Source organism: Melanotaenia boesemani, chromosome 23 (assembly GCF_017639745.1).
Source record: "Melanotaenia boesemani isolate fMelBoe1 chromosome 23, fMelBoe1.pri, whole genome shotgun sequence".
In the NCBI taxonomy this organism is placed as follows: Eukaryota; Metazoa; Chordata; class Actinopteri; order Atheriniformes; family Melanotaeniidae; genus Melanotaenia; species Melanotaenia boesemani.
In genome coordinates, this window is record NC_055704.1 from 19011762 (window position 1) to 19033868 (window position 22107).

General features: G+C 37.2%; 2 protein-coding genes across 3 annotated transcripts in view; one reads left to right on the forward strand and one right to left on the reverse strand.

Annotated features, from left to right (window-relative positions):
• Positions 1-4352: 4352 nt before the first annotated feature.
• The window catches only part of ccdc146 (coiled-coil domain containing 146), a 53888-nt gene continuing 36133 nt past the window's right edge, over positions 4353-22107 (forward strand). For both annotated transcript variants that reach the window (XM_041977752.1, XM_041977753.1), the window contains exons 1-4: positions 4353-4488; positions 5109-5275; positions 20394-20476; positions 21316-21531. In XM_041977752.1, coding sequence (XP_041833686.1) covers position 4488; positions 5109-5275; positions 20394-20476; positions 21316-21531 — 467 coding nt within the window. In that variant the 5' untranslated portion in view covers positions 4353-4487. The remainder of the gene's footprint in view (positions 4489-5108; positions 5276-20393; positions 20477-21315; positions 21532-22107) is intronic.
• Positions 6153-16048, reverse strand: fgl2a (fibrinogen-like 2a). The gene is made up of 5 exons (XM_041977754.1): positions 15189-16048; positions 14288-14492; positions 9875-10094; positions 8087-8257; positions 6153-8011 (listed from the first exon to the last, which is right to left on the reverse strand). Exons 1-5 carry the CDS (start codon positions 15789-15791, stop codon positions 7696-7698), a joined length of 1515 nt encoding a protein of 504 aa, XP_041833688.1. The 5' UTR covers positions 15792-16048; the 3' UTR covers positions 6153-7695.

Below are 22107 nucleotides of genomic sequence, written 5' to 3' on the forward strand. Positions count from 1 at the left end.
TTACATGGTCCCTCAAGGTAAAATTGCAAAGACTTTCAATATGCTGTCATCTATAGAACATAATATCATCACAAGATAATATGGAGACATCTGGGCAAAAGAGACATGGCTGAAAGTTAATATTGGATCCCTGTAATCCTTGAACAGGCATGATTCCATCGTAGAAACTCTTCCAGAAATCACTGTCAAATACAGGTTAAGGATCTGCCATGCTGAGAAGCCAAATCTAAACATGAGCCAGTCTAATAGTGCTTGTAGAACTGGCAACATGCACATCTGGAAGGACACCTTCAATGCTGAAATGTATAAAAAAAAAGGTCTTAGAGCAACATATACTCCAATTCAGATATGCATATTTGAGCAAGACAGTATTAAACCATGTTGTACATTTATTACATTTATTATTTATTATTGTGAGTTTGTATTGGAAGACTCCAGATGATGGACTGGCCTGCGTGCAGTGCATACCTTTCACCTATCCATAACATTTGGTGGTTCATGAAACACAAAACACAACAAAGAAGACCCAGGACAGCTAAAATCTTATATCTGATAAGACAACAGGTCTCTCCCAAAGGTCCAGGATGTTTTTTTCCTCAGTTCCCAGATGTATATAGGCTGTTGCTAAAAGAGGAGGTGATGCTACACAGGGGTAAACATGGCTCTAAGTCATTCTTTTTTAAAATGTGTTGCTGCCATCAAACTTAAAATGAACTTATAATGATTAAGAGCAGAGATGTTGGATGGATTGTGTACATGTGGACATACTGTCCTCATCTGACACTAGTATAAAATGATTTGAAAACATATAACACATGATCAGGATACTGCTGATGAAATTCTTTCCAAAGATCAGAATTTATTCCAAATGAGTCAAGAAAATGTTCACAGCTGTTACTGACTAAGATGGCTTGGAGACATCAATAGGGAAACACAGATGTGAATGTACAGTACATTTTACTTTTTTTTTTTTTTTTTTTTTGTCCTAATTCTTTATTTCGTGGTTTGCAAGAACCATGTGAGTCAGAGGAGTTAAAGCCAGAGGAGGTCTTTACGTCTGCAGTCTGCCACCCTGACACACTGTGGAAGAATGACTTGGATTCTCTGCAGGGTTCCTGCAGGGACTGGAAAACTGAGAAGTGGTCTTGGCAAACTTTGAGTCTGATGTAATTCCTCAGCGATCAACACTTGGTAGTTTGATTAATTTGTGTTATGGTTTATTTATGCCTTATATTTATACAGAATGTCCATTTGAACTATATGTTGTTTTAATCAAACAAGGACAATAGGAAGTTGGATTAAACTTCATTGTTCCATCCAGTTTGCAAAAAACACATGGCAGCAATCATCACTTCTCACGCAGTTTGATCTATTGTTAAGAACCATTTTATCTATAAAATGTATGGTAGAAAAAGAAAGAAAAATCTCCAGGGGTATAGATTTTTCTTCTAAAATGCACAAATGATTGTGTCTGAAACCTTGTTTCAAGACTGTAAGACCTATTGAAAATCCATTGGTGCGCTGTCCCTGATATTTTGTTTGAAGGAGAAAAGCAAGCTTGACACCAGAAAATGCATCTGGAGAAATTACACTGCACACTGCGTGTTCAAATAAGAAGAGTTAAAATAGTGGCCCGATATCTCACCCTACAAAAAGAAAAAAAAAAAGAAATGAAAGTAGAGGGTGTTGTAAAGTTACAAACATTAATGCAGTTGCAATGCAACAATGAAAATACATGTTGGGCCTTTGCTAACTGAAATTTGGGCTGTGCATGGGCTATGAAGTTTAAAAAACACAACAGACACATAGTTTTTTATATGATTTCAATTCACAAGAAGTTCAGAGTAAAGCATACCTATCAAACCGTGCATGTTAACACCAGCTTTTAGTCCTGCTACCCGCTCTCATGGCCCGACACAACATGCATCATCAACATCTGTTGAGGATTGTTAAACCTCCAAGCAGTTACTGTTAAAACTTCCAGCAGTTACTCTTAACTGTGGCAAAAGCCCATGAATCACAACCAAGAACTTGTGGTTTAGTTGACGAGAAGACATGATGGAACACAATTAACATTTTAAAATTTGAATAATGACTATACAACAATATCATTTAGAAAAATATCCATTTTATTATTCATAACTTTAGTTTTTTTTTATTTTCTTTACACACATTTGCAGTCTATTTAATTTATTCAACCCAAATAGCTGAAATGGATGGAAATTAATGGAGCATTATTATTTTAGCCAAATATAGTAATACTTGTGGGCACAAAGAGGGACATATTTTTATCACAATGTCAGCTTAAGTCTGCCAGGACTTGGAGGTTCACACAACCACAATGTTGGAGACTTTTCAAGGTTAATTTGGGAACCATAGCCTTCGCCAGAAACATTCATTCCTGGGCATGGGGTGATTTGTACTGACTTAAAAAGTGCTGATAAAATTAAAACTACATAATTAACACATTTCATTGGCAAGTCTGCTGACAGTGTGTCAAACATAACTGCAATTACTGGAAATATCTGCCATTTCAGCTGTTGACTTTATGTACAAAATTATGTTGTCAAAATTCTTAAAATAGTTAAATAAATTAGTTACAAATAACCCAGAGCTTAGTAATAGAAGTCATTATTGTAAAGATACCTTTGAAATAACAAAGTTAATAGTTATAATTATTTTCCTGTTAGATTATTGCCAGCATATTTTGTGCACATAGTTTGTTGATTTTACATTGTGGCTGCATCTGTGTGTAATTTTTAGTGGCTACTGTACACAAAGACCTTGCTAAAAAGATAACGCAGCTTCAATACTTCTGCAGAACAATTGTATCCTCAGTTCACAGCTACCAGTTTCTGTCTTTCTGCTGATATGAACTGCTGGTCTGGAGAAGAAGTTTGAAACTACTGTGCCATTTTAAGATGGCCAGACTAATAAGGAAATTAGGTTAAAAATGCTAGTTCTTTGGTGCTCACCACCATTTTTAGAGGTGTGTCTCTTTGTTAGTAGAGCACCCAGAAAAGATTTATGTCTGTCAAATGTCAGTAGGAAATTCATATAATGGCATGTTGGTGCTGATATGCCATACTCCCAGCAGCTGTTGCAGGGAGTGAGTGATGGCCCTTGCCAGTTCCCACAGTGCAGAGTGGGAAAGAAATGAACAGGAGAATATCAGTGTTGCATCATCAACCTTCATTTCTCTTTGGATTCAGGTTTCTTACTTTCTTACAGAGCTCGATGTGTTCATACAGCTGTTCTTTGATGCTGCAACCCAGGTATGACACATATTGGTTTTGTGCCATTAAACTAAGTTACTATTTGCTGCCATCTAGTGGATGGAGTATTTTAGTAGTCAATTTTTACATTTTCATCTTTTTTTCTTTCCTTTTTTTTCTCCTCTTTCAGACAAGTGGAGAGAATGTGTACAAATTAACATTCTTAAAAACAACCGTTGGATGATGATTATTATTATTATTATTATTATTATTGTTGTTGTTGTTGTTGTTGTTGTTATTATTATTATTATTATTATTATTATTATTATTATTATTATTACCAATGATGTTTCTCCTCAAAATTTTTTTGAATTAAATTTATTTACCTATCTTGGTTTATTCATGAATGGTTCTACCTGTCTGTTTTGTACATTCATATTCCTTGGTGTATTCGACAAGTCAATTGTTGCATGATTTATTTAATTAAATTATAGAAGAAAATCACTAAAAAGAGACAAAATGTAATAAAACCTACTTATGAATCATTCGACAAATCCTTGATGATGCAACACTAATATGTAACAATGAGAAAGGGGGTGAAATCTCCAGAGATTTCAGAGATGGTTGTGATTCTTGTAACAGTTTTTAATGCTGTTGGTAGTATTTATTTATTTATTTATTTATTTTAACTATGGGGTAATAAAGGACATCCACAAGAGCGTCAGGGAAAACCTTAATTTTGTCAACAACAAAAAAGAGTATGACGTAATTATTCAAATTTGTGTGTGTATATCAAAGTCAACATCATTTTATTTAACAAGATTTCATCATTCTTGCATGTCAAGTTTCTCAGCAAAATCAAATAAGAGTTTTATTTTTAGTTATTTCTGTTAAGGAAAATCTTTTTTTTTTCTTTCGCAAGATATTCCAAATTATCTTGTGCATTCAAATGATATTTCAAACCATTGATTTTTAATTTTTAATTTTCTTTTTTGTTAATTATTTATTTTTATTCAGGTGAATAAAACGGGGGGAAATCGTCGCGATTAGAATGAAATAAATGTTTACCTTGTTCAGTGTGCCTCATTTTACAGGACGTGGACGTCGTTGTTATGGTAACTACAACACACTCTGACGACGTTCAGCTGGAGAGAAAACTGTGATTTGGTTTGGCTAAGATTAGCCTTCCAAACTTTTTAGAGTTGTATATACAGCCGCAGCTTTATCGGAAAACTGTTGCCAAGATAAAGCGAAGACGAAAGAATATTCAAAAGTAAGACTATTGTATTCTTATTTGTGTCGGTGTTTAGTAAAAAAACACAAACATAGTAAAGTCACTAGCCTATCTGTGTGCTAATTTAACGACAGTGCCTGTTAACCACACACGTCGATGCCCATGAGTTTTCTTATTATTATTATACCAAGGAAAGCTAATATATCTTGAATGCATCGGTTTATGTAAAGTTTGGCGTTTTGTTTAGTTTTTTTCTGCTGCCTTTTAGGTTTAATGAGTTTTTAATTGATTACACAATTTTAGAAATATATTGAATTTATAAATATGTGTGTGTATTTCCACTAGTAAAATATCTCAAACACAAATGCTGTAAAATACAAACATAGTTTCTTCTGTGTTCATGATATCATAGCTATACATTTTTGACAACCATGGAAGAACTAGTTCCTCATAGTGAGCTATAAATTTGGAAGCTTTAGATACAATTTGGAGTGACAAACCTGGAAAAATGACAGTTTACAGACACTATACAGGGCAATTATTTACATTGTCTTTTCCCTACATATTTCTCTAATAGTTTGCCATTGTTATTCTTTGGTACTGTTTTTTACCCCCCAAATCCTGTGTTCTATAGAGTTGTTATGTGTATTTTGCATTAGTGAATCTGTCTGAAGAGCAACAAGATGACATATATCCCAGCAGAGAAGAACAAGAGGAAGCCCTTCATCCTTTGGTGGCTCTGGCACCCGATGCTTCACATACAGAAAGTCAGCCGTCTGTCAATGCTGACATCTCTACTTTTTCTGCTTTTGTGTATTTAGATGAGGTAAGACCCATGATCCTCATTACTTGATCATATATTTCATGAAAGTCATCAATGGGTTGTCATACAAAAGATTTTTTAAAAAAAAGAATAGACTTATTGTCCATTTGCATGGAAAATTGCATTGCAGTACTGTATCAACAATCATTACAGACATTAGATTAAAAACTGACGCCTAAACCATAAAGTAGATCATCATCAACACAGAAACAATAGAAATACTTTCAAGTGAATAATTATTAACTCCATCGAGAGCTTTCAAGAAAAAATTAATTAAATGTTATTGGTTAAGTGGTGCAATACAGCGTGGAATAAATTAGTTTTTATATTTATTCCTAACACAGAGCAGCACCCAGAAATGGAATCCTGATGGAAGTAGTTGGTAGTCTTTATAGATCATATACATATCATATTATATCCAAAAGATTAAGCAATATAGTGTATATAAGGGAGCATCCTTCAATATTTTGTTTGCAAAAGATGTTTAGAATTTGGTACTGTGAAGTGCTCTGTGTCTTATAATGTGTACTAAAAATTCCGTTGTTTTCCATATTTATTCAAAACCTGAACTCATTATGCAGATGTGCATGTATTTTTTTTATTATTAACTTGAACATCAGAAACAGAAAAGAGACATTGAAGTCATGGTCCCACGGTTCTGTCATTTATATTCTTTTAATGTTTATGTCAGTGTAGTCATTTGTTCAGTTTCTTTATTGATTCAGCTTTTCATTATACTATTTGTTAAGTGCATACAACACTGCATTCTCAAATTTCTTTATACTGTATATGTTCCTCAGTCTTAAGGCAGAAGATGTTTTAAAGATGAGCAGACATTTTTATAAACGTAAGTAGTCAAACACTAAAATAAACCCAGCCATGTAGTTTAAACTTTATTTTTTAATAAAAAAAAGTGCATTTTTTTTGGAATGACAGATGAATATGAATAATAGAAAAGATCAATATGGTACACACAAACACAGCTCCAAATATATGTATATTTACGAAGAATGGTCACAGTTATGCACAGTCTTTATCAATGCTCAGCTATCAATAATCATTAGGCGTTGTACTGAATGATCTACAGAGTGTATAATAGAAAAGTTCTCATACCTCACAAAGAAAATAAATACTGTACACATCCTTAAAGTAAAACATATCCCTCATTTATCTTTTCCATTCACAGTGTGTATAAAATGGATTATATGGTGCTATACAGTTTCTTAACATTAGATAGCAGTATTGTACACATGGTGAGTGGAGGGGAATTTTACAGATGCAAACTGGTGTATGACATAAAGAAGTGTCCAGTAGTTCAGTGCACCTAGAAATAGGGTTGAAACTGTTTAATGCTGTACTCTGTACCTGCTGTCAGGAGCAATTTACTAGAGCATCAGTAATATAGAATATGCGTGGGCAGCACTCAAGGGAAATCTATCAGGCTGCACATTTTTCCTGGGATGTTTTGTATTGTTTAGGATAATGATACATTAGCAAACAGCCTCAGTGTAATTAAACAAGTGGCATAGGAACTTTAACTTGTGCAAAGCTTCCCTCAAGGGTTAGAAACTGGTTTGACCCCAGCAGAAAGTCTTTCACAACGAATTTCAGAAATAAAACTGTATCATCAGCTTCTCATATACTTCACTTGAGTAGTTCCTGTTAATTATTAGATCATTTACAGCAGAGAAAATGATAGCTCATTAGTTTTTATTACTACTATGTGCTCCGCTGTGTCGCAGCAGGGTTTATAGCAGGAGGCAACTGGACAGAAAGTGGAGAAATGTCAGAGACTAGTGAAAGATCACTCTTTCTAACCTTCCATGTAATATAATGGCCCCTGTAGGAGGCTGGCCTTTACACTCTGTGTTTTTTTTTTTGTTTTGTTTTGTTTTATTTATATATATATATATATATCATTGTTCACAGGCCATTATCTTTTATTGGCACTATTTTGAAGGCCACGCTCACAGGGGTGGAAAAAGTAATAGCACAGTAATGTTTTCACAATTTTTTTTGTTCATACTGCATTCAAATTGTCTGCAGCAGGGGTGTCCCGCTCCAGTTCTTGAGGGCCACTGTCCTGCAAGTTTTAAATGTTTCCCTGCTCCAAAAGATCCTGATTTAAATCAAATGGCTCTCCTCAACAGCTTGTAATCAAATTCTGTCCAAGCATGTTGACCCATTAATCCGATTCAGGTGTGCTGTTGCAAGAAACATCCAAAACCTGTAAGACAGCGGCCCTTGAGGACCTACTCTGGACACCCCAGATCTACAGTGCTTATGTTTTTGGTGTACAAGTATGCATGTGTGCAAATGCATGACTACAGGAGAATGTATGAGACTTCATGTACTGTTTCTTTCATTTTCTTGGCATTTTTCCCTTAAATGCCTCACCATACTCAAGATATTGACCTGTCATCTTAAGGAGCATAGTTTTTGGGCCGTATCATCATCTTGACAGTTTTAAAAGCCTGCCTGTAGTTGGTAGGGTAGTACTCTGTCGTCATGTTGTGCCATGTTCCCCAGAAGATCCCATTCCGGACTCCCTTGTACCTCTTGTGGTAGTACTTTCCATTGAGGTTGGCGGACATACAGGCATCAAACCACCAGCCAGAGCTATAGTAGGCACCGCAGTTTCCAGAGGGATACATGTCATTGTCACGGTCAGGGGTGGAGAAGAACTTCTGGTCATGGTTGAAGTGCTTATTGAAACTGATGGCATTTCCAGCTGTCCCACTACAATGAGACATTGATAAATCAGATAGGTTCAGAGTTGAAGTGCATCGACATGCATGCAAACTAATACTGTACCTGTATCCGCTGACAGACAGGCGGTAGCGCAAGTATTCATTAGCCACATAGAACTCATCATACTTTGCATATTCCCGGACACCCTCAAAGTCCTCCATATCTACCCGGAGAATCATATCTTTGGCTTTTGTTAGCAAGTGGATGTGGTCATTGCCCAGCCAAAATTCACCTCTGCAGGACAGAAAGTAGATCAACAAGGGGTGAACAAAGCATAAATGAGCTCATATCATGGCACAGTTGGTTTAAAAATGAATACAGTTATTCAAACAAAATGTACTTATTCTCACATGTGGGAGGGAAAGAAATGAGGTGCTAGAGGAGGGAAGTGTGACATTGAAAAATGGATGCGAGAAGGCATTATTGTTTTAGTGGGAGGGAATGCTAGAGCTGCAGGTAAGGCTTTCAAGAAGTTTCCATGGTTATTTCTCACAAAGAAAAAAAAGAAACAACAGGAAAAGACAAGAGATTAAAGATAATGAGCTTAAATTTGAATGTAGTTATAATTGAAGCCCTTAGTGACTGTTGTTGCAACATCAACAGAAGTTTTTAATAACTGATTTAAAACACAGTGTGCAACCACTTTAAATTAATCAGATTTCCTCTAGTTGGAATATTTACCCAGCTTTCTTCGAGTTAATCAGTCAGTGTTAGTGGGAACAGATGGTGAACAATCTGTGATATTGAGAACAGGTGTGCATTGTTATTATAGGACCTAAAGCAGAGTGGGCACTTTCAAGGTGTGATGAGGGGTTAAATGTACTTGTAGCAAATTATTTTCAGTAAAAATTGCTCCATTAATTAGATTGCTGTGCTGCCTGTAGATGAATTTTAAATCCTATAAGTAATAGAAAGAGCTTGAAATGATTGTGTTTCTTATAACATTTTTGAAGGCTTTTATCAATCAAGCTTAACCTAGAAAATATTAGTTTCCAGTTAGCTGTGGATGAGAAAACAGCTTATAAAACTGGTCCACACTTTTAGGGTGCAGGTGGTGTTATGATTGTCTTTGTTTTTAGCTGCAACTCTTAAATAAGTTTTTTATTTGTAGGTTGTGTGTAAAGGCTATTTTGTCTTTTTTTTAGACTTAGTCTTGCAAGCCAACGGTGACAATGCTGTCAAAAACTCCACAAACAAGGGGACCTAAGTTGAGTAGCAGACTGCAGCATGAGCCCCTGAGACTGCAGTATTTTATCAAATTTAGTCCAATTCTGCAGAAATAATTGTCAACCTAACCTTTTGCTTCAAAACATTAGCACCCCTTACAGTTTGGAAAATAATTGCTTTCTTCAGTGTTAATGTTGCCGCATTGAAAATTGTTTGCCCTTATGCAGACATAAAAACAATCCAACCCCAACAGAGCATTCACTTTGTTTTGATTCAAATTGCTGTTTGTTGAAATCTTTAGTTTCATTTGTTGCCTGTGTTCCACTAATAATAGGGCACCCTGATGGTTTAATACTGCACTTCAATAAAGTTTGGGAGTTGAGCTTCATAAAATGTTGGATTCTACAAAACCCATAATGTATCTCAGTTGTGACTTTTATTAGAGCTTCCCTCCTCTCTCAAAGCCTTACAATTATGTGTAGATTTTCTGTTCACTGCTTGAAGTATCCAGGCTAAGCTAGCGATGATCATCTAAATGGATTATTTCTTAGAGAGGTTTCAATTGCCCAACATTATCTGCATCACTGTATTGCCAGAGGTCTATGATGTAACCTCTTTTTATTGACTTAAATGAGCTCCACCTTTTTCTACTTAAGTTTGTGTGTAAAGCTTTTAAAAACATACCTGAGGTTCCCAAAGCCCTTTTTATACTCATTCCAGGTACGATTGAAGCTAACAGACCCATCAACACGTTGCTGTATCACAGTCCAACCACCTCCGAAGGACTCCATGTCGCAGAAAACCTCGAATGTCCCATTGCGGGGATCTGGGGTCACACGATACACACCATTCTTCCTCACCTCCAATGCGTTGTAGTCTGAGCAGTCCCGAGGGGCTAAAATAACTGTTGGATGGCAGCAAGACAGACAAGAGTGCAATTTTAAGGGCATTTTACTAGACAGTATTCCATAATCTTTTATTTTGGTCTGGCTTTTTTTTCTGTGCCCATCCAAGAGACTAATAGAAAAAAGTCCCTGAGGCCAAGGAAGGCTTAAAAAAGAAAATTACATAAGTAAGTGGGGAAGTAGCATTCATGCTTTAATTTCCAGGGAATGCATTCAAACTCAAATAATTACCATGTGACTGAATGAAACGATTCATGTAGGAATCAAATCAGAGTTTAGCTTGTCAAGCATAGAATCATTTGTCACTGAATATAATTTATATTTATGTTAGACATAATGTCAAGAATCAGGGATATGCTATACTACAAGGCCATCATATACAACTTCACTTTTCTATCTTGCTCCTGTTCCTTGTGTGGCACTGCATGCCATCAGTTCAGCCCCCAAACCAAGGTCCAATGGCCTTTATCATTCAGCATTTGAGAACAGAATGGAATAAACTTGTCAAAATATGAGAACATGTAAATGAATTAGAGAGGTGTTTCCTCTTCCTGGGTTTAAACTCATCCTGACGTTGGGCGGGAAACATGTGGACCCCTTTTAAGTTTACATAGTTTATGGTTCTGAATCTCTTAAGTGAGGTGTTAGTTATAAAAGAGCTGGGCTACATGGGACGCATCACATGTATAGGGAAAAGAGGTCTAGTCTAAGTTGTGTTTAAAGTATAGTAATATGCCATTGTGGTATTTTCAGATGCTTTAACTCATTGGATATTCTCGCTATGTTATACAAAATACTTGAGGTACAAATCTTTGTCACTTTAATAGCTGTGTCAGCTTCTGGCATTTAAAGTGTTGACCTGTGAATTCTTTCAGTGTTCCTTTCACAATAATTGTCTAACTGCAGTTTCTCCACTTCACTTCTCCCTCCCTATTTGTTCCCGTCCATCTGACCGGGTAGTCAGTGTCCCTAGACGGGCAAGAGCCATCTCCAGCTCAGAAACTCTGGCGCCATGCCTGGCCTGAATATCTCTAATAACAGTGTGCTATGACTGTCTGAAAGACTGTTTATATCGTTGGCTGTCTGTCTGATGATTGAGTGCAATTATTAAAAAACTGGACTGAGGTTATAGCAAGAAAAAAACAGAAGCAGCCATTTCTTTAAATTTCTCAAAATAACACATTTAGAACTGCAAACGTCATCAACAGACAATGCCCTCTAGTGGCTGTGCAGATTTTAAAGCTTTTTTTCTCCTTTAATGCTGATTAACAGTAAGGTTGAACCAAAGACCTCAGAGAGAGAAAATCATTGCTGTGGAATGGGTTTGTAAGATATAAACTCCACAGAATGTGATTTTTTTTTAAACCAAGAAATTAATTTTGTATTTGCATTTTTTTAACTGAGGATATACCCTTTTTCATACTTGTAGGTACATCTTATCAGAATGTGCTTCATACTCTGGGGGCAACTTCAAGAGTTTATTCATACAATCAAATCTAATTTTAAGATATTGTTGAACAGTGCTGCAGTAATTACGTTCTGCCTTCTTGCCAACTGACTTCTTTGACAAGTAAGCTCAAGCTGATAACTCTGAAAAGCTTTCAAAGATTGCTTCTTGACAGACTGAAGATTTGACTGCTTCAATACCACAAGGCCTATTTGATAAAAATTTGACAAATAATTTCAAGACACTTGGCTTTAGCACAAGGAAGGAAATGTGTCGTGTGTTAACAGTGATAGTCTAGTCTTTCCTCTCAAAACAGTAAAGATGAAGTACAGCGGCTCAGTATTGATGGACAGAAACTCAAAGCGAAAATATCTTATCACATTTGTAGACAGGCACTTCCTAACAAAGAACTGGGTATCCAGCCTCTTTTTTTAAAATAATTGAGTTAATGTAGCTTAACAGTAACACGCATTGCTGTCCACTTGCCTCAAGACCCAAATATGAAAAATTTGTCCTGGCAGCAATAATGGAAATTGGCAGAAGGGATGGAATTAAATAAATGTTTACAACACTTTGTCAATATGCTTTTATGGCTGAAAGATTCTATTAGTCCTGCTTGATAGTGACATTGTGATCCTGTATTGGTTTAAAATGTTTCATTGCTGTTGCTGGGCAACTGCTTCAGCCGATGTGATGATATTTACACCTTAACTTGCATAAATGTTTGAATTGTAATGTACATCAGTGATCGGCACAAATGCAGTTCACACATCCAGCAACACATTTCCTGCATGTCATCTGCTTCCTCGACTTTGTTTGGAAAAGTAAAAGTATAAACTTAGTTTGCACAATTTAACGACTGTTTAATGGCTGAGCTGCAATTTGGCAGCTGGATTGTTTATTCGGGAATAACAGGAGACATTTTAACTCTCGAGATCATGATAAACGATTAGTAAAAATGAATAAAGAGGTACTTTTTTAATTAAGGATCTGTTCTTTATTCTTAAAGAAGAATATAAAATTGGACTAGCATGGGACTGTTTGAAGATTTTTTACTTAACATGTCAAGTTTTCATAGTTTTTTTGTGTCATCATTCTGGACAATTCCAACTTAACATTATGAAACTTTGGTCTTCTCACAAGTTATTGGCCAATTTTCTTTGTAAAAGTGTCTTTTCTTACACTTTTCAGATTGACCTCATACACCAACTTCCTCATTTAAAGCAGAATCATTTTAGAGATTTTAATCTGAAGAGTTAAAAAGACAAGTGTAGCTGACCCTGTGTGCCATCTGTGACGAGTACGGTGTCAGGAGAGCTGCCTACTTTGATACATGTGTTATTGGCAAGAGATAATGAGCTTGTCTTCGTATGCAGAATTAGAGCATGACCTCGAGTGGAAGAAAAATGGAAGGAGAGACGGTGGGAGGTCGACTGGAAAGACAAGTAAAAAGATACAGAAGTTGAAGAAGCAAAAGTGGACTTGAGAGAGGTGTGTGTGCTGAAGATAAATGCATGAGGGGGAAACACATTAGGAATTGAAGGAAAGCTTGAGGGAGAAAGAAGCAAGTTTAGCAGAAGAGAAAGGGATGGGATTCCCTTCACACCACTGTCCCAGCTAATCTGCTTAGAAATAAGCTCACATCTGTTTTCCACATGAAAGCACCAATATAGTGTCACATTCACGATATTGGGGGATATTATTCACTTTGTTCCTGAAAAGCGGTCTGCATTTCTGCTGTGCTCTCATCCAAGTAAGCTTTTACTTCGATGTGAAATGGGTTGTTTGTTATGTTAAGCTAGTTTGCAATCCTGCTAATAGATTTTTTTTTATCATTATGAGTTTCCACATTTTAACCTTTTTTTTTTTTTTTATGTTCACAGTGTGATGCCAAGTATCTGCCTCCCTTTTTGGAAGTTTTTGCAATCAGGGAATGGCGGGTCAAAGGACTGGAATTATCTAAGAGGTGATGATCAAATTGCTCAACTCATGTCCTGCATGATTTCAGCTTACAACTATTTAACATTGAAGAGACTGCTCGGGTATAATGCTTTAGAGGATACAGAGATACTCTCTGGGCACTCAAACAGAGGAAATTTCCATTTTTATGTATTGATCATCCTTGCTGTGCATATTATTGGTCATATTGATAATGGAAAAGGCATGTCACAACAAACCAGTGCGTGCAGCAGACAAGGTCATTGTTTCTCTGAAATATTTCACTTCCCATTTCTTAGAAAGAGGGGGCTCATACAGTGAAGATGGCCATGCAGAAACTGACTGTGTGTGTTTTTTAAGTGATTTGTAAATCGCTGTCCACTCAAAGATGATTGCGTTTGAGACTTCACATCCCTGCCACCCAAACTGCTATACTTATTGTGGTGCTGGAGTTTACATCTGTGGTCGGTTTACAAGAAAAGAACATAATAGAGAAGGAGGCTGTAGATATTGTTTAGAGAGGTTGCAAAAAAATACACAAGAACAACAGGAAAAAAGGAGGGGAAGCTGTGAAATTGAAGACTAATACAAATAGAATTCCTCATTTGAAAACTATTGGTTTTTTGACTGAAAACTCATAGCTGGTTTAAAGAAAAAATAAATGCAGAGGAGGGAGGGGCAGGGGTGGTGGTGGTGTAAAGATTATGCTATAATGTTATGCTAAAAAAGGAGAACAATAATGGGAATAAGGAAAATAAAAATGTTGGCAAAAAAGTGCTACCTAACGACAAGTACAAGCAAGCTTACATTGAGGACTGGTCTGTACTGGACATTGTGTGACGCAGTCGGAGTTGAGCTTGTTGACCGTTCCAGTGATGTTTTCCACTCGTCTGTCCACCATAGCCTTAATGTTGTCCACGTTGAGCAGGTTAAGCCCCTCCAGACGACCCTGCAGTGCTGAGATCTGGCTCCTGGCATTGCGCAGGCTGGCTGACATCCTATTCAGCTTCACCTGAGGTAGGCCAGAGCGTGAGCAGAGGAAATTGTTTTTGGCACAGACAAGTGGATTACTGAAGGTTCCTTTATTGTTTCATCTGTCAATTTGAATTTTAACATAGAAACAGTGTCTGCGATTGTTGGCTGTCTGCCAAAGTGGCTATGAGAGACAACAAGCTTTACCCGACAGCCAAAATTTATGGTCATTTGGCTGGCATCTGATTCCCCACCCTGTTTAGAGTACCAGGAATTTTCCCTGGTGGATTGGTGCCAGGTCAGACTTTACAGGTCTTTTAAAATTTGCTCTATTTACATCTCAGCTGGGTGTGTTTTACTGAGGAAATTTAAGGTCACATTGTAAATAAATGGTTTATTAGCTATTTTATGTTCACTTGTTTAGATTATTGTCTCTAATATTTCCAAATAACCGCTGATGACATTGGCTTACAGATGCATGATTTTGGTATAAGCACAGTAAATGGTGCACTGCTGCTATTGCAATGTTCTCACAGTCCTTAAGACTATCTTCATATGTGGATCTCATCTATATCATATTCAACATACATATTCACATTGAGATAACAAAAAAATATGCTTAACTTTTAATTTACAAGCAAGTGTACTTAAAATAAGTTGTCTTTATTTAATAAAACATTACATTTGTCAAAAAATCTTATACCTGTTTTTAACAGAAATGAGCTTTGCTTCTCACCTGCATCTCCTGCATATTGCTTGGACTTGGTGTAATTTTCCCAAAAATGGAACCTTGCCCCAGCCTAGTACCATCCACAGCAGCTCCAGGAACCATCCTGTCTCCCCTCTCCTCAGGGCTGGACCCACCTTGCACCTCCTGTGCTGTCAGGTCCAGTCCCACACGTTCTCCAGCATCCCTCTGTGTCTGTCCCTGGTCCGCTTGCTGATATCCAAAAGCTCCATTTTCCTGTGTCACACGGCAGTCCTGGCACCTGCTTTTCAGTTTGTTCACCACTTCCTTCAGGCTCTGCAGCTCCTTCATTGTCTTCTCCAGCAGCCTGAACTGCTTGGGCAGCTGGATGGTGAGAGGAGGCAGGGTGAGCTGGTAGGGGCAGTCCTCTCCATCCTCTGATCCAGCCCTGGAGCTTCCACAGTGGCCCGAGGGTCTCAGTTTCATGGGGCAAAAGGTAGGAGTATCAGACTCGGATCCCAGGTTGTAGGGTCCTCCAGCATCCCATCGCTGGTGAGAGTTAATAGAGAAGTCTGCTGCTCGACTGCTTCGTGGAACCAAGGCAGCTGTGAACAGGAGACTAGCACAAATGCAGAATACAGTTGTCTTCATTTTTTTGTCTTGTATCAGGTTTTGTAAAAGAGAAATAAGTGTTGGGTAAAGAGAGTGTCTGACTGCCTCGGGTGTGAACTTGGAATGTAAATGCTTCTAGTTGCGTGAGTGTGTGTGTCTGCAGATTATAAGTAAGAGGATGTTAGAGTATGTCCTGTGTCTTATAGGTTTAAAAGTGCTTGTATAAGTGTGTGCATGCGTCTTGAGTGTGTGCGTGCGTATGAGAGCAGCCTGCAGGAGGAGGAAAGAGCAGGGAACTGCCGCTGCCTCAGATAGCTGTGTCATTAATATCAGGATGAGGGAGGGAGTTGGAGAGAAGGATGGGAGGGAGAGCGAGAGAGAGAGAGTGCTGAGTTTGAGAGGATGGGAGGGGCAGTACTATTGCAAAACACATGATCAACAGCATTGTGAAAAAGTACTGTGGTGCAGAAAGATTACGTGTGGATGTGGTGGTGGAAAGGATGGACAGAAAGAGACAGGTAAAGAGAGAGAAAAGAATCCTTTACTTACTTTCGTCCTGCCTCTCTGTGAAGTCAGCTCATTTCCCAGAGGAACGAAATGACTCAGAGCAGAGGAACTATCCACTCTACTGACATTAGGGTGATGTTCTTTCACGCTTTGTTGCTCTGTGGATTTGAGTGTCTGTTAAATTTAAAGTCCTCCTTGTGAACCTGTTCAGACTCCAAAGCCTCCCTGGATCACCTCCACAAATCTCAAGTCTCAAAATTGGATTCAGGTGGGCACAATGTAAAATCCAACTCCAAAGAAATAAAATGACCATAATAGCAGTACAAGCAACCTGTTTTTCTATTTTTATGAAGTTTGTCCAGAATGTTGTAAACACAAAATTGGACTGGAACTTGATGTGGACATTTTTCGCAATAAAAATTGGGAAAAATGCAAACTTAAAACTATTTTTAAACACTGTGACAGTTTTTTGGTTTTGTTTTTTTTTTTTTTTGTTGTTTTGCTCTAGTTTTGTTTTGTTCTTTGCTCTTTTTAATCAAATATTTTGATTTAAACCCATGTAGCTCGACTGTGTAAATATCATTAACTGCCACTTGTTTTCAATTCGGTTTCTTCATGATTCATTAGGAATATGTTTTCATAGTACAGTGATGTGAAATTACACATTTTAACCACAAAAAGACTTAAATAAACAGAGTACCAACATCACATCAAAATGGCTGTGACATTTGCAGAACATTTTTTGACCTACCTCTCCTGATGGGAAATTGTGGCTGAGAGCATTTCTCAGATGGAATAACACACTAAATGCTGTCCTTAAGGGTATTTCATGCCGCGTACTGAATTATGGTCTCATCCTCACTGCTCCGAGGCTCCAGATGCTGATAAAATTATACATTTCAACCATTGTGGGTTCCCACTGATGGATTTATGAATGGTTCAGTTTGTATCAACACAAACAACGAAGCCTTTATTAAAATGCAATGAACATTAAACGTGTTTGTATATTATGGTAATGTGTTATCTTGGTTTTAGTGGTTTAAGGATTGCCATGATTTAAATTTTACTTTTGCCCATACATTAGGCAATCTCACAAAGCATCTTATAGAAATTATCATGCAATAACAACTGCTGAATGAATTACGTAGCTTAACCACATCTCAGGGTGGTTATTACTCTAATTGGAGTCTTGTTGTGTCATAAGCTTATTGTAAATTCATTATAGTGACATACATTATTTATTTGTGGGTTAAAGCTATTATTTCATTTTTATTATTCATTATCATCGAATGTGTCATGGGATTTATATTACATATATGATATAAACAGCTAATCAGCCAATTACTTGTCAGCAACATGGTACATTTAGACATGGTCAAAATGACTTACAGAATGGGGGAAAAGAGGATTTAAGTGACTTTGAGTGTGACATGGTTGCTAGTGCCAGGCAGGTTGTCTGTGTATTTCAGAAACTGCTGATCTGCTATGATTTCCACACACAACAGTCCCTAGAATTTGCAGAGAATGGTCACAAAAAGAGAAAATACCCATCACCAGTTGTCTGAATGAAAATTCCTTGTTGACGTGAGAGCTGAAAGGAGAATTAGCAAACTGGTTGGATATGCCAACAGCAACTCTAATAATCCCTGGTTACAAACAAGGTTTGCAGAATACCTTCTCTGAACACACAGCACGTGTAACCTTGAAGCAGCAGGAGTAGAAGATCACTCTTGTCAGCTAAGAACAGGAAACTGAGACTACAATTTGCCCAGGCTCACCAAAATTGGACAATAAAAGATTGGAAAAATGTTGCCTGGTCTGATGAGTCTTGATTTTAAGCTGCATCATTCAGGTGATACAGTCAGAATTTGCTGTAAGCATGGATCCATCCTGCTCTCTATTAACGGTTCATGCTGCTGGTGGTGGAGTAATAGTGTGGGAAGTATTTTCTTGGGACACGTTGGACCCTTAGCATCAGTTAATGGTTTTCATCACAACCTACCTTATATATATATATATATATATATATATATATATATATATATATGTATATATATATATATATATATATGTATATGTATGTATATGTATGTGTGTGTGTGTGTGTGTGTGTGTGTGTTTGTGTGAAATGTCACATGTTCTTGAAATTTCCAGTATTTAGCAGTGACTCAGCCTCAGTGGAAGAAGGAAAATATTACAGCACAAAACTTCCCCTAGCAAAGTAATTCAGTCTGGCTGTAGGCTCACCTCCAATTCAAACAGTCAATAGGAGGACATGAGGGTAGACAGAGAGACAGAGAGAGATGGTAGCTTATTCCATCACCCAGTGGAATGCAGGGCTGCGCCTGGTCGCCATCGTCATTATTTTTCTCCCTGAGGGGGCAGAGTATTAAACCCAGTGGCTTCTTTTTGATATACACGCCACTCATTTTCCTGGAAGGTTTTAGTAATTCTGCTGTACAGATCACATCCCTGCTTCCTTGGGTGGATTGGTGAAAAGATGTACAACTGTGTGCATAAATATATTTTAGTAATTGCCTCTAGCTCACTTCAGAGGGTGGTTTGCCACATGTAAGCCTCATGCAACCACCTCATAAAGAGCTCCAATACCCTCTACTGCTGCAGATAAGTCTCAGCTGCAGAATAAGTGAAGCTGCCGGTCTCAGATAAATGCCGTGTGCAGTCACATCACCAATGTCATCTGTGCTGCTGAAACCATAAAGACTGACTTCAAAATATTGGTTGGCCTTCAGTTATGTTTATATATACTATACTTATACTTATTTTAATTTACTGAAGCTACACATAACAAAAATCCCACATAACATTTTAAGATGTGAACATTACACTGGTTACAGTTTTCCATTACAGTAGTTTAACCTCTTGTGACTGCACTAAAAAAATTTAAACAAATCATTAACGATCCACATCAATCACAACATTCATATCTGTCCTTTCAGCCCATGGAGCACGGCAAGGTGCTTGTATGAGCTTTAGACAACAGGCTGATGAAGAAAATAATGGGTTAGATCTAACACAGTTGTCCATTCTTACTGTTTGAAGTTGGGATGAGATATCAGTCGGCGCGTGTATATGTGTGTAATCATAATGTTTGTATGCGTTAGTGCCTTTAGATTACTTGCTACACAGTTCAACCTCAGATATCCTCAGTGCTGCAGCTCTTTGATACAGACAAGGCTATCCCTCATTACTCGCCACTCCAGCAGCCTGGCTCTGAAGATAAGAGGGGAACAGCACCTGTCCTCTGTTTCTATCACCGCTACATTCACACAGAGCTCCCAGGAGAGACATTTTACAACTCTCCCTTTTTGCGGCATGTTTGACCTGATATCTTTGTCTTTGTTGCGTTTTGTTTTTCAGCTGCATAGTTTTTAATCATGCAGGAGTAATGGTGCCTGTAATCTTGAACTGTGTGTACTTTTCATTATCTATGGGCTATTTACAATAAATAGTTTTCTCTTTAGGAGATTGCAGTTTGCTAGATGTTGTTTTTTTTTTCTTCTCTGATCTTGATGAGCTTCTCTGCATTTGCAATAGCAGCTTTAATGAGTTTATGAAAGGGGAGCTTTGTTAAGATTGATTCTGAATTGGCAAGTCCTCACAGATATATGAAAAGGCTTCTCACAACAGTACCTGATATTTCTGCATGTTGCAGCAGAAGCCAAGGACTTTTTTTGTTTTTATTTATTTTTTTATCTATTATGAAGTGGGAAACTGAAGCTGATTTGTTTTTTAACTTTTTTTTTTTTTTTTTTTTTTTAACTTAGCCTAGCCTAAATATTGTATTATTAACCAGTAAGCAGTTTTGTGTATCTGGTTCTCAGGACTTTTCCCTTAATGATCATTCAGTCAAGGAGGAAAAATATCAGCAAGAGATATCTAAACAATATAGTATTTGATAAAATGTTGGGGTTTTTTTCTTTGTTTGTTTTTTTTTTTTTTTTTTTGTACAGGCAGATCTAGTTTAGATCAAAGACTCTCCAAGAACTCATATAATTCCTATCATATCAGTTTGTGTCTCCAGATCCATGACTCATTTCTCCTTTTTTTGGTCATTTTCCTGTGTTGTTTGCTTATTATTATTATTATTTAGTTTTTTTTTTTTTTTTTTAGATGTTGTCAGCAGGAAAAATCAGCCAGACCACAGTTGTCAAACTGAAAGCAAGCTACAACCTACTCCATCAGACCCTGAAGTGGTAAGAGTTTATACTTCTCTTGATAAAAATGTGTACATTTAAATACATATTTGACTACAAAGGTACTGAGTACATAGCATCAGAGAGATAAGCATGGAGATATGTGATGGCCAAAATGCTTCCAACATGTCTTTGAACAGGATTAACTCCTTATTAAATACATTTATTCTACTTTAATGTGCTCTTTACATCATATAGAAAAAAGACTGGAAAAAAGGTTGTTCCAAAAATGTCTAATTTGGGGAAAGAGTTGGAAAATGTGGCTGGCTCAAATCTGAGTATGTTTCAACAACTACAACAGCACAGGTTGAAGCACTAGCTAACTGATCACTGATTATTCAAGTCACCGAGCCACATTTTAGAAAGTCAAATAACTCTAAGACCTCTGCCTTCTTGACAAAACAAGCCTCTTTAATTTCTAGGGAAAACTAGAAAATCAGTATGTGCACATTAAAGTTAATTGGCTCCATACTCAGATTTATTCAGTGTATCATGCAAATCAGCAGCTGCCGTGCTTTTATATGCATGAAAAATTGGATTGCAGTTATTTGGAGATATGATAAGTAAGGATTTATATGAATTTATCTTACAGGTGATGTTGCAGTTTCTCTGAAAGAAATCCCGATGCATCTGATAAAACATTATTAAAACATGAAAACTTTCATTATAGCCAAGGGCAGAATATTTGGCATGTTTGCAAGTAGAAAATCGATGTAAAATTTACTTTTTTAAGGTCAAATGAAACAAGAACTCCAATATGCACTCAAGGCTTTAAGGATGAACAGAATAAGGAGTCCCAATGAAAAACTATTTACTTGTATAATTATGTTATCCAACAGTGTCCAGGAGTCTGAGGTCCATCTTTTAGGAGAAGCAAAAAGGTTCCGGGCTGAGCTGCAGAGACTTCAGAGCGAGATGCAGAATACAGAGGAGCAGAGTGTCTCTGAGGAGCCTGAAAGTGAGGTCAGCGAACTAAGGCGACAGCTCCTGCAGGCGTACAATGAACTGCAAGCTGCTGAGGAGAGAGAATACAAGACACAGCATGAGCTGAAGTGGTGAGATGTGCACATGCATGCACGTATGCAAACTGCATTCACTGTCACTAAAAGTTTCAGTTCAGTCAAGTTTTCAATCAAATGTCAAATGACTCAGATATAAAAATGCAAAGTGAGATGTCACACAACTGAGAGGAGAGTAAGGAAAAAAACCAGAGTGAAACTTGAGTGCTTAAGACAGGCGTTATGTTTAGTTGGGAGAGTTTATGTGAGCAGTAAGACACACACACACACACACACATACACATTTTCTCCTAGGGAAAAAGATTGAGGGGAGCTCCATGAGGCAGCATCTTTTTATTGACTTTAGATGCAGGTGAAGGTGAAAGAGTGTTAAACACACATGCACTCAAATATACTGCTTGTGTATTGCTTGGTTAACTTTCATCTGCCTCAAATAGGAATCAGAATTTAATTGTAATTTTTACTGTGTGTGCTTCATTGCCTAATTTATATGTACATGGTGGACAACACACTTGTCTGAACTCTTAAGAAAGAAAGATAGATAGATAGATAGATAGATAGATAGATAGATAGATAGATAGATAGATAGATAGATAGATAGATAGATAGATA